At 37.1% G+C, this 13,657-nt stretch overlaps 1 protein-coding gene across 2 annotated transcripts in view; it reads right to left on the bottom strand.

Moving 5' to 3' along the window:
- RFX2 (regulatory factor X2) overlaps positions 1 to 13,657 on the bottom strand; it is an 83,229-nt gene that overhangs the window by 41,418 nt on the left and 28,154 nt on the right. For both annotated transcript variants that reach the window (XM_044670740.1, XM_044670748.1), the window contains exons 5-6: positions 8,014 to 8,195; positions 5,698 to 5,817 (exon numbers count right to left, since the gene is read on the bottom strand). In XM_044670740.1, coding sequence (XP_044526675.1) covers positions 5,698 to 5,817; positions 8,014 to 8,195 — 302 coding nt within the window. The remainder of the gene's footprint in view (positions 1 to 5,697; positions 5,818 to 8,013; positions 8,196 to 13,657) is intronic.

The raw sequence follows: 13,657 nt of genomic DNA, 5'->3' as shown, positions 1-13,657 counted from the left end.
TTTAAAACCAAGCAAGAGTTAGAGAAAATTACAAAATGTAAATTAAATGGTTTTGATTATATTAAACTAAAAAGCTTTTGTACAAACAAAAACAATGTAGTCAAAATCAGAAGGGAAACAACAAATTGGGAAAAAATCTTTATAACAAAAAACTCTGACAAAGGTCTAATTACTCAAATATACAAGGAGTTAAATTAATTGCATAAAAAAATCAAGCCATTCCCCAATTGATAAATGGGCAAGAGACATGAATAGGCGATTTTCAGATAAAGAAATCAAAACTATCAATAAGCACATGAGAAAGTGTTCTAAATCTCTAATAATTAGAGAAATGCAAATCAAAACAACTCTGAGGTATCACCTCACACCTAGCAGATTGGCTAAAATGAAAGAAGGGGAGAGTAATGAATGCTGGAGGGGATGTGGCAAAATTGGGACATTAATGCATTGTTGGTGGAGTTGTGAACTGATCCAACCATTCTGGCTGGCAATTTGGAACTATGCTCAAAGGGCTATAAAAAAATGCCTGCCCTTTGATCCAGCCATACCATTGTTGGGTCTGTACCTCAAAGAGATCATAAATAAACAGACTTGTACGAAAATATTTATAGCTGCGCTTTTTGTGGTGGCAAAAAACTGGAAAAGGAGGGTATGTCCTTCAATTGGGGAATGGCTGAACAAATTGTGGTATATGCCGGTGATTGAATACTATTGTGCTAAAAGGAATAATAAACTATAGGAATTCCAGGTGAACTGGAAAGACCTCCAGGAATTGATGCAGAGCAAAAGGAGCAGAGCCAGAACACTGTACAGAGAGACTGATATACTATGGTAAATTTGAATGCAATGGACCTCTGTACCAGCAGCAATGCAATGACACAGGAAAGCTCTGAGGGTTTTATGGTAAAGAACACTACCCACATTCAGAGGTAGGACTGCAGGAGAGGAAACATATAAGAAAAACAACTGCTTGAACGCATGGGTTGAGGCGGACATAATTGGAGATGTAAACTCGAAACTACCACACCAATGCAATGATCAACAATTTGGAAATAGGTATTGATCAATGACACATGTTAAAACCAGAGGAAATGTGCATCGGCCATGGGTGGGGGGAGTGCGCGGGCTGAAGGGGAAAGTAGGAGCATGAATCATGTAACCATGTTAAAAATGATTATTAATAAATGTTTAAAAATAAAAAAAAATATATGTGCCTCATTTTGAATACTGACTTCATTAATATTCTGTCAGGATAAAGGTAGCATTCTTTATAATAAGTCCTCTGGAATCATGGTTATCATTTCTTATAGCACAAAAATATTCCATTAATTCATTCTTAACCATTTACCAATTAGTGGTCACTGACTTAGTTCCTATTTCTTGCTGTTCTAAAAAGTGTGACTTTGAACAGTTAGATATATAGAAGCCTTTTCTGACTCTGATCTCCTTGTAGCACATAACCAGCAGTTTTTCATTTTTCTTAGAAATTCTCATTTGTTAGCTGTTTACTTTCCAAATCTCTCACTCTCCAATTAGGAATACTGATTTAAAAAAACAAAAACAAAAACACTTGTGTCTCTAAGAGTTAGGATGGTCTTCTGAGTTTTTCCCCCAGGACTTCATGGTCCTTAGCATTGTTTTCTGGGTTCCTTATGATGACATCATTTGTCTCAACAAGAACCGACACAAGTGGGTAGTGATTGTTAAATTTGAGAATTATTAGGAGGCTATCATCACAGTCTGGATACTTGCCCCAAAGAGAAAAACCATCTCTATTATATAACTAGTTTACATCTCTCTAGCCTACAAATAGCCCTCTTTCTGGCTTAAGATTATTTCCAGCATTACTTCCTCCAGTAAACTCCTATTTTTAAAAATTGAGATTAATATGATTTATTCATCTTATGGAAAAATCTGACATCTCATCCATACTTATATAAAATGTACAGGCTTCTCTTACAATGATTTTTTTTTATTCTTATCTTCTGTCTTCGGATCAATAATACAATAAGTATTGGTTCCGAGGCAGAAAAGTGGTAAGGGCATAGTTCCAAATTGCCATCCAGAATGGTTGGATCAGTTCACAACTCCACCAGCAATGCATTAATGTCCCAATTTTGCCATATCCCCTCCAACATTCATTACTCTCCCCTTCTATCATTTTAGCCAATCTGCTAGGTGTGAGGTGATATACCTCAGAGTTGTTTTGATTTGCATTTCTCTGATTATTAGAGATTTAGAACACTTTCTCATGTGCTTATTGATACTTTTGATTTCTTTATCTGAAAATTATCTATTTATGTCCCTTGCCCATTTATCAATTGGAGAATGGCTTGATTTTTTATGCAATTGATTTAACTCCTTGTATATTTGAGTAATTAGACCTCTGTCAGAGATTTTTGTTATATTTTTTCCCAATTTGTTGTTTCCCTTCTGATTTTGGTTGCATTGTTTTTGTTTGTACAAAAACTTTTAAATTTAATGTAATCAAAATTATTTATTTTACATTTTGTAACTTTCTCTCTTTCTTGGTTTTAAAATCTTTCCTTTCCCAGAGATCTGACAAGTATACTATTTTGTGTTTGTCTAATTTACTTATAGTTTCCTTCTTTATATTCAAGTCATTCACCCATTCTGAATTTATCTTGTTGTAGGGTATGAGATGTTGAACTAAACCTAATCTCTCCCATATTGTTTTCTTGCCTTTTGATCTAGCCATACCATTGCTGGGTTTGTATCCCAAAGAGATCATAGGGAGAAAGACATATACAAAAATATTCATAGCCGTGCTCTTTGTGGTGGCAAAAAACTGGAAAATGAGGGGGATGCCCTTCAATTGGGGAATGGTTGAACAAATTGTGGTATCTGTTGGTAATGGAATACTACTGTGCTCAAAGGAATAATAAACTGGAAGAATTTCATGTGAACTGGAAAGACCTCTAGGAATTGATGCAGAGTGAAAGGAGCAGAACCAGGAGAACATTGTACACAGAGACTGATTCACTGTGGTAAAATCGAATGTAATGGACTTCTGTACTAGCAGCAATGCAATGACCCAGGACAATTCTGAGGGATTTATGGAAAAGAACACTATCCACATTCAGAGGAAGAACTACAGAAGTGGAACAAAAGAAAAACAACTGCTTGAACACATGGATTGATGTGGACATGATTTGGGAAGTAAACTCTAAATGACCACCCTAGTGCAATTATCAATGATATGGAAATAGGTCTTGATCGATGACACGTGAAGAAACTAGTGGAAATGTGTGTCGTCTAGGGGGTGGTGGGTGAAATTGGGAGGGTGGAGGGGAGAATAAGAACATGAATCATGTAACTATGGAAAAATTTTTTCTTAAAAAAAAAAAAGTGGTAAGGGCTAGGCAATTGGGATAAGTGCTTTATCAAGGGCCACATAACTAAGAAGTGTCTGAGGCCAGACTGGAATCCAGGACCTCCCATCTCCAGGCCTATTTTATCCAATTAGCTGTCCCTCTTCTTACACTGATTATTGCAAAAGCCTTCAAATTGGTCTGTCTCCTCCCAGGCCCTCCTTTTTCCCATCATTAACTGCTGCAACATTAATCTTCCTAAAACATTTATCTAATGATCCATTTCCCACTCAAAAATTTCAGTGGCTTCCTATTGTCTGTCAAATAAAGAACAGATTTCTCAATAGTATTTACAATCCCCCACCTCTTCTTTGAACCCAATTCCCTATAATTCTCTATATGTGTGCTATATATCAGCCAAACTGAATGACTTGCCCATTTCCTGGCTTTTATGATTTTTTTCTTCACACCCCTAACTTTTCTCAGTGCTGTTCTCTACAACTAGAATTCTTTCCTGCTACTGCTCCCTGTGATAATTAGATTAAGTCTACACTGCCCATCTTTAGATTTAATCACCAAAGGCGAGGGCACCTCTAATTCTGGGAGGTCCATAACCCATGTGTGCTAGAGTGGGTGGTGAATCAGAATCAACTGAGTGCCCCTAGGCAGTATTATGAGAATCATCTACTGTGACTGGACATGCAAATTAGGAGGGAGGCACAGGAAGCAACGCATAAGTGACCCCTTTAAAAGGAGAAGATCCTCAGTCAGCTGAGGTCTTGGGTGGAAGAGGGTGTCTTGTAGCATACTTCTAGTTCATGGAGGAGTGTTGGAATGCTGAGACCCTGGTGAGACTGCTTCCCTCTGAATTGTCATGTGGGTAAGTTAGGCTGACTTCCTTTCTCCTCCCTTAGTGCTTCTGGAGGCTCTGCTCTCAAGGAGGCCTCTCTTATCTTTCTAATCGTAAAAGGCCTTGTGGCTAGAAGCCTTGTTTAATTAACCTCTATGCCCCTCTGCTGGGGCCCCTAAATTCTTACCTGGTCTGGCCTCTGGTCTGGGCCAGAGTTTCCCTCTCACAATTTCCCTACCTTCAACTTTCCTAATTGTAAATAAATTTCCATAAAAGTCAATTTTGATTTGAGATTATTCTTAATTGAAGAATGATAATAGTTCAATCCTCTGGTGACCATCTTTAATATATTGAACCCATAAAACCCCTTTTTCCACCCTTACATCCCTCTGTCAAAATCTGTTGCATGCTTCAGAATTTACCTCAAATGCCCTTTTCCTTTATGAAGTTATTTCTTGATCTCCTTGGCTAGAAAGACTCTTTCTCTACTCTGAACCTCATCAAACTTTGTGTGGTCTTTTCCTGTTCCAAATCTATGATGCTTTGAAAAAATATAACTTGTGAATAATAGATTTTAGAGCAAGAAAGGTCCTTCAAGGTCATTGAGTATAATGTCTTTATTTTATAAAGAGGAAAACTGAGGCTCAGAAGCTCCAGGTCACACAGAAAGGTTAGATGATCTATTAGTAAATGGCAGAGTAAAGATAAGCCCAGATTTTCTGGGCTCCAAATCCAGAATTCTTTTCACTCTATCATAACACACACACACAATGAACATATCTTAACATTGTTATTTGTGTATTACCCCTATTCCTTCTCTAGACTATAATTTCTTTTGAGAATAGAATAAGAATAAAATACAATATGTTGCCCACAGAGGTTGGCACAGGGTTTTCTACTTAGTGTTCAATAAATATTTGTTGAATTCAATGATACCATTATCTAACTTTTGATGGGTATGCCAATTTCCCAAATAAATTGCAAGCTTTTTGATGGCAATGATGCCCTCAAAGTTCTCTTGACTCTATTGAATTGACGCTTCCTAATATGTTTGTTTTGAATAAATATGATTTTAGGAAAATACAGTTAATCACATCTTTTCAAAATGGGTTTTCTAAGAGTGTTTATCTGTTAAAAAATAAGACTATTGAACAGTGTGTTGGGATTTCTATTTGTTTAGGCGGCCATAGCTTTAACTGTGTATAGCCTGCCTTGTACTCTTCCTCTTTATTTCTAAGCATGACAACCTTCATTCTTATTAACCTGGTAAAAAAAAAACCCGTCTTCTAAAAAAAAGTATATCCTCATCCTTCTCTTATATTTCCATGGGGCCTAGCACAATAGCATGCCCCCAAAAAGACCTTCAATAAATATTCAATTCTAAATAATTTTTGTTTGCTGGACAGTTTTCTATGGGAGAAATAAAACCATTTTAGTTTACCTAGAAGACATATGAAGGTCTTGGAGCTGGTTCAGGATCTTAGCTGGCAAAATCAAAATGGAATGGCTATTTACCTTTGCTTCTGGTGTATTGGCTGCTGTCTCATTGCCATATATTGTGTGTCTTCCTGTAATCGATTCAGTGGCGAGTCTGGCTTTAGACGAATCCCATAATAATGATATTTGGAGTTCCCCCTAGGAATAAAACATTTACCATCCAGATAACTTTACTGTTTTAATGAATTTCATTCAGTTCAATAATAGATAATTGACAAATAATAATAACAATAACAACAACAACATAGGGCTTTATGGTTTGCAAAGCACTTTACATATTAAAATCATAGAAAAAAATTTGGAAGGGAATGATATCCAGAAGCCATATCCCTCATCCTTCTGCCAGGCTGACTTCAAGCAAGTCATAGATCATCTATGTTTGCTTTTTCTACTATTCTTAAAATTACCTAAGTAATTCAGGAGCCTTTCTTAGCTTATTTAATTTACAACATAATTCAGGAAAAGAGTAATGTCAAGGACATTTTTTTTTTATTTAAAACAAAAATAATTTTTTTACCCTTACTTTTCATCTTAGAATCTATACTGACTGGTTTCAAGGAAGAAGAGTAGTAATGCCTGGGCATTGGAAGTTAAGTAATTTGTCCAGGGTCACACAGCTAGGAAGTGTCTGAGGCTAGATTTGAACCCAGGACCTTCTATCTCTAGGCCTGGCTCTCAAAACACTGTCACCTACCTGCCTCTATCAAAACATTTTAAACTACTTGACAAGTCATTAAGTCAAAACTATCAATACAAGAGATAAGGTATATAAGAAGTAAAAAAATCAAAATAGTTACATGTTTGAATATAGCAAGATTCATACATGAATATATCAGTGTCATATCCCAAGTTCCCTTCCCAAATGGGGCCCACACAGAAAGCCAAAAGAAATAAAACAGGCCACACCTAAGGTCCCTTTCCTTCCAAAAATCCTCTTTTCATCATGATGAATCAAATTTATGTCCAAAAGAGTACTAGAAAAAAAGAAGAAAGGGAACCAAAACAAAATCCTCAAGTATCACCTGGAAAGATGAAGGCAAGACACCACTTGAAAGACCTTGTCGCACAACTACAGAAGAAAATAGGAAAAGCCAAAGGTGGCAGAAAGGGGCAATAGCATCATAGTGTGGGCCTCAAGTCCAGTGGTTGGTCACAGTATCTTCTGGAGATTTCAGTTTGATCACCTTTGTTACCACTTAATTTTTTTTATCTTATAATACTTCTTTTTCTAGTTCCTTTCTTTCAGTATCTTTCATGTCTTAGAGACATTAACTGTTGCAAGTTTAAAATGATAGCTATGCAAAGAAAGAATTGCTTTTCTTCTTTAAGGATCTGTGATATCATCATTGTGGCTATTCTCTCTCCACTGATTCAGACAACAATTCCTCCACACTTCATGAAACCATTAAGAGCCACAGTGGCTAAAAAAAATTTCTCCTGCAGTGATGAGCTGCTAGAAAGACTCAGGATAATCATTGGACAACAGAATACTCAAGCTGCTGCTGGACTTGTATTTGAAACTTTTGAAGCTTGGTAGAACCTGCCAGAACTTATGCTCCTCTACTAGCAAGCCTTCCAAAAACCTTGGGCTGCCTTCATGCCACTCTGAGGCATCAGAGGAGAACTTCAGTGAAGGGCTCTGTGACTGTGACAACTAAAACCATGATTCAAAGAAAACTACATATGTTTACTATTTCATGACTAAAAACTGACATCCATTCTGGTGTAGTTCAGACAATAAGCAAATACATAGGATACTAAAGACATTGGAACTGCCCTGACCATGACCACAAGATCACAGGTAGGATTTTAAAAAAAAAATACCACCACAGCAATTAGCCTTGGGAGCAATATTTATTTTAAAGAAATGCTTATCTTTTCAAGGTAAGAAAAACCTGTAGATGAGATATAAGCAATTAATATAAAATTCCTAGTAAAATATAACATTTATGACAATGAAGACTAAAGACCTACACCAGTGAACCAGCCCACCCTAAGAAGAATCAAGAAGCATTAAAACCAAATGTAGTGGAAAAGCCAAGGATCATCGTTAACATCAAAAAGGGCAGGATATTGGGAACTGTGGTTTAAATTCCGTTTTTGAAATGAACTCTTGCAGAGTCCATCTGGGCTAAGACAATCACAAATCTTGTTGCTAGTTCATGTGATAACCTAGTGTGCCAGGATTGAATCAAAGAGGAGTTAAGTCAAATTTGAGAAAGATATCTAGGCAGGAGACAGAAACTCTATATCTCCTAAGATACATATCTGCAAAGGGGAAAAAGGAGTTGAAAGAAGTCAAATGCATAGTCCATTAAACCCCTTCATACTAACCTTGTTCCCAACCTTCTGGTTCTCAATCCAACAAACACAGACCGAATTAGTTTTCCAAAGGAAGCAGCATTCACAGGATCTAGTTTGTGTTCCTGGCAGTGCCGAAGATAATGGTTGTAAAGAGAACTTCTTGGGAGGCTCACACCTTCAGCAGTTTCATAATTATCAAGGAGCCACTGAAGCTAACAAGGAAAAAGAAGTGTTGTATTTTAATAAAAACATTGGAAATAACATTTAAGGAGGCTTAATTTTTTAAATTGCTTTGTTTTGGTTTTGCTTAACTGCTAATAATCTTAATGAGGAGATCCATCTGTGGTATGATCTGCATTCAAAACACTCTAATAAAGATAATTAATGGTTTGCCTGAATTTTTTTTCTCCTTTAGCTCACAAAATCTGAATGTGAATGAGAGCATAAGCATCCATTATCTCCATTCAGATACTTATAAGAAATTAAAGCCAAATTTCTTGAAGACTAATACTTCCTAATCTAATTGGAACGAGAGATAAATTCCAAGAGCATAAAATACAAATATGCTGAAGCAAGAAACAAGAACCTAATTACTTTGTTTCCTCTATTAAACTCTTAATTGCCTTTCCTAGTCTCCCTCAGTGCTAGTGCTTTCCCTCAGAGATGATCTCCAGTTTATCTAGTATGTATCTTGCTTTTATATGGTTGTTTGCCTTGTCCCCCTCTCTAGACTAGGAGCTCCCTGAAGGCAGGGCTTGTTTTAACTTTCTTTATATCTCCACAACACAGAGCCTGGTACATAGTAGATGCTTAATAAATTTTTGTAAATTTGGCATGCCCAGATCTCTCCAATCTTAAAAAGCCATTGCTTGATCCTATCAACTGTCCTCTCCTTGATTTTATAGCCAAACTCCTAGGAAAAACCTATCTCCAATAGTTGCCTCCACATTCTCATTTGGCACAGTGGATAGAGTGCTGGTCTGAGTGAGAAAGATCTGAATCCAAATCTCGCCCCAGACATTTACTAGCTGTGTAAGTAAGCAAGTCACTTAATCTCTGTCTGCTTGAGTTTCAACTATAAAATAAGAATCATAATAGCACCTACTTCCTAGGGTTATTGTAATTTGCCTAACAGTGCCTAGTACATAGTAGGTGCTTAATAAAAATGCTCATTCCCTCCATTCCCTACCTTCCAATCACTTCTCAACCCCTTATAGTACAGTCTGGCTTCTAACATCACTACTTGACTCAAACCACTCTATCCAAGGTCACTAATGACCATTTGATTGCTAAATCTAATGGTCTTTTCTTAGTTATCATTGTTCTTGACCTTTGCAGACACTAGTGACCATCCTCTTCTTTCTAGATACTCTATGATCCCTTGGTTTTTATAACATATCTCCCATCAAGATTTCCTTTCTACCTGTTGGACTATTTTTTTTTTTTAACCCTAACCTTATGTCTCAGAATGGTAAGGGATAGGCAATTGGGTTTAAGTGACTTACCAAGGGTCACACAACTAAGAATTGTCTGAGGCCATATTTTTACCCAGGACCTTCTGTCTCTAGATTGCTCTCTATCCACTTAGTCATCTAGCTGCCCTCTGTTGGATTATTTTCTTGGTCTTTTTTTTGCAGGTTCATAATTCACATTCGTCCCCTATGTGTCCGGATACTGTATGCCAGATTTCTGTCCTGGTACCTCTCCTCTCTTCTTTTTTGGTGATTTCTTCATCTCTCCTGGACTTAGCTATTATTTCTATGGCTTCAAAATCTAGATATCCAGCCCATATGTCTCTCCTGAATTCTTGTCCCACACCTCCATCTCCTTTTTGAGTCTAGACTGCCACTTGGAGGTCCCATATCCCTCAAATTCAACATGTCTAAAACATAATTCATTATCTTTCCCTCTAAATACAACCCTACCTTCCCTATTTCTAGGGTTTCACCAATTCCCTTCAGTAACCTCAGTTGGCCACTTAGGAGTCATTCTTTTTTTTTTTTTTTTTAACCCTTGTTCTTCGGTGTATTGTCTCATAGGTGGAAGATTGGTAACGGTGGGCAATGGGGGTCAAGTGACTTGCCCAGGGTCACACAGCTGGGAAGTGGCTGAGGCCGGGTTTGAACCTAGGACCTCCTGTCTCTAGGCCTGACTCTCACTCCACTGAGCTACCCAGCTGCCCACTGGAGTCATTCTTATAAAGCATCACTCTCTCCTACACTCTCTCATCCCATCAATTACCAAGCTGTATTAATTCTATCTCCTTATATCCCTCATCCTAATATCCTTTTGTCTATACCAAGACCATAAACACACCCTAGTCAAGGCCCTCATGACTCATAATTTGGACTACTGTAGCTGCTTTCTAATTGGTCTCCTTTGCAATCCATCTTCCATACAGAGTCCTAAATTGCAGGTTTGACCATCAGGGACATAGTCTGCTCAAGCTTGATTCAAGAAGCTTCAGTAGCTCCCTTCTGTTGTTGGAATAAATTAGAAACTTCTCTGCTTGTAATTTACAATTTTTTTTTTTAACAATCTGGTTTTAACCTATCTCTCTAGGTTGATTATAATGTTACTTCCTCTCACATCCTCTACATTCCAGCCAAACTGACTATTATATCTCCTACTTCTGGGCCTTTGTATGAGCTGTTCCCCATTCCCCTAGGATATCCTCCCTCCTCATCCCAGCTCAAATGGTCTTTCTGTTTTCCCACTAGTTAGTCCCTTCTTCCCCTTCAATTATGAATTTTTTTGTATATATTCTAAATGTATCTATCTGTGAATATACATCATTTTGTTCTTGTCTTTGTATCCTAAATATTTAGAACAATGGTAAGTATTTAATAAATTCTTGTTGGCTGATTATAATACTTTACAGTTCAAATGCCCCTCTCATTAATTATCTCACTGAGCTCTCAACATTCCTCGTGAAGTAGATTAGGCAGACAGACATTATCATCTCCATTTTACAGGTAAGAAAACTGAGACTTACAGGTTAAGTGACTTGTCCAAGGTCCCATAACTAATGAATGAAAGAGTTACTGTTAGAACCATGGCTTTTGGTTCCATGTCCCACACCGTTTTCACAACAATGGACATTTCCTACAATTTTTTTTTAGTAATGGCATAACTAAAATTAAAGGAATATTTTAGGCAGAGTATTCTTTCTTGGTGTGCAAGATGGATGGAAGGTTAAAAAGTCTTTGGATAAGGTACATGGCAAATTTCAGCAAAGTTTCTCTTGAGCGGGGCTGGGCAGAGAATACACTGTAACATGGCAGGCCAAATAGACAACTCCTAGAATAGTTTTCCACAAGAGAACTACTCATTGAATCATCCCAATTATTTGTTCAATGTTGCTGCTCAGGCCTATCTTTACATCAAAACCTGCACTTAAGCATTATGGAATGCCATTCCACCAATGCAGGATTCCTATTGATTTCCATCTTTTCCCTCATTTGTATTAGCGATTGACTCTATATAACCTGAAAGGGAAGTGTTTAGGCATTGAGTCCTTTAGGTAAAATTAAGTTACTGAATAAATTTCTCATAAGAACAAGGATATAATCACCACCACACTAGCTCCATTAACACAAAACCAATCATAGGGAGATTTAAAATTGATCCTAACCTGTGCCAACTTTAATGATTCTAATCAGAATGCATAATGCTTTAAGATTTGCAGAGCATTGTACAGACTATTTCACTTAAGTCTCACAAAAACTCTGTCTTACCCCTGGAGGATGCCCATGGACAGAGAGCGAGTAAATATCAGAGACAGGATTTGAATTTGGGTCTTCTTGATTCCAAATCCCACACTCATTCAAGGTTAGATGGCCTCCTCAAAGTAGGCTGGTCAAATTCCTTTGATGTTAGGCCTCTGATCCATCTCCAAAGGTAGGAAGGATAAGAATTAGGATGTAGATGGGACTAGCTCTGTTATTTCATTGACATAGAAGACTCCCAGATAAGGAAACTCTTTCTACCAGTGCAGAGTAACAGCTTCTCTCAACTTGAGTCTTAGAGAGCTGTCCTGAGCATAGCAAGGTTGAAAGTCTTGCTTAAGGCCATGAAGCAAGCAGGGGAATGATGTGACTCTGGAATGTTAGGGTTTGGGGGACGGATTTCCAGCTACTCTAACAAGCCTCTCGAGGGTAAGAAAGAGTACAAAAGGTAAGGTTCACTTAACAAGCTGAGTGCCTGATAAGTCTTTGAGGTGTTCCTACCCCAAGTTCCTACCTTGATGGTAGCTTCCATTACTATCTAGGCAGGTGAGAAGTCTTATCTTGTCAAAATGGGAACAGAAGGAAGTTTTATAAACCAAGAAGGGAGTAAGCATTTTTAATTTGTTTTTGTTCTTACCTTATCATTTATATAGTTACCTGGTACAAATAAGACTACAACAATCTAAATTTTAAACTTTTTAAAGTAATTCTCACTTAACTTTTAAAACACATTTTAAGATAACCTCCACTATAATCTTACAAAGCATAAACTCTGGCAAATTTGAACAAAGCTAGAAATGCCTGGTGTGTAAATCCAAGTCATGGATTCTGCCATTGAAAAAACAGATCAGAAATGTGTAGAGAGGCTCATTACTAATAGATTGGCCACCAGGCAATGAATTTTTATGTCCACAATTACTGAAAGTATCTTTCTGCAGTTTTGAGGTGCTATGATTTTGTGCATTTTGTGGATATTGTGAAATCATAGCTCTTTTGAAATGTTTTAATAACAATTAGGCCCATTTATTTGTATGTACATAAACTTTAAAAGGATGACAGAATTCTGCTTTTTTAATTGGTGAATGTTCAAGAAAGTAATGTTTAAAATTGTAGAAACCTGTATGTCCTGCATATACATATGTATCGATTGCTATCTGTCTTTGAAGGCAAGAACCTAGAAAGCAGGCACAATATTGGTCTAAAACACTCTGAAGAGAACCTTGAACAGTATAGGCTTATAAGTAGATGCTTGATCAATTCTTTATAATGATGGCAATAATCAGATGATAGAAACATAGGAACTATTGTGAAAAATAGAAAGTATAAGAGATCATAGAAAGTAGAAAAAGGCTTGCAAACAAAAGAAAATTAAACAAACAGTGCCAAGGTATAAAAAACAAGTGAAACCTATCACCAAAAGCCATGTGAATTATCATTTAAGTAACTGATCCAGAAATAAGAATTCAGCACCTTTGAGGAAGGTGAAAAGAACTTGTATTATTTAACCTATAAAAGGGAAAGCTAAAGGAAGGTGTTATTTAAACACACAGCTCAAGAAAGTCCCATGCATAACAATAACTGGTTCATGGTTTAGGGGTTGGGTTGCCCCACAACTTTACAGTGGGAGAAGAGTTACTTTAGCATAGCAACTGGTCACTGAGATTTTGTTCAGAAGAGAGGCATTAGAGGGCAGTTGAGTGACTCAATGGATTGAGAACCAGGCCTAGAGATGGAAGGTCCTAGGTTCAAATGTGACCTCAGACACATCCCAGCTGTGTGACCCTGGGCAAGTCACTTAATTCCCATTGCCTAGCCCTTACCACTCTTCTGCCTCAGAACAGTATTGATTCTAAGATGGATGATAAGGGTTTAAAAAAAAAAAAAAGAGAGAGTTATTACTACTACTACTACTACTACTACTACTACTACTACTACTACTACTACCA

This window comes from Gracilinanus agilis, chromosome 1 (assembly GCF_016433145.1).
Source record: "Gracilinanus agilis isolate LMUSP501 chromosome 1, AgileGrace, whole genome shotgun sequence".
NCBI lineage: Eukaryota > Metazoa > Chordata > Mammalia > Didelphimorphia > Didelphidae > Gracilinanus > Gracilinanus agilis.
The sequence above is the reverse complement of the archived record's forward strand: the minus strand, read 5'-3'. Positions and strand labels throughout refer to the sequence as shown.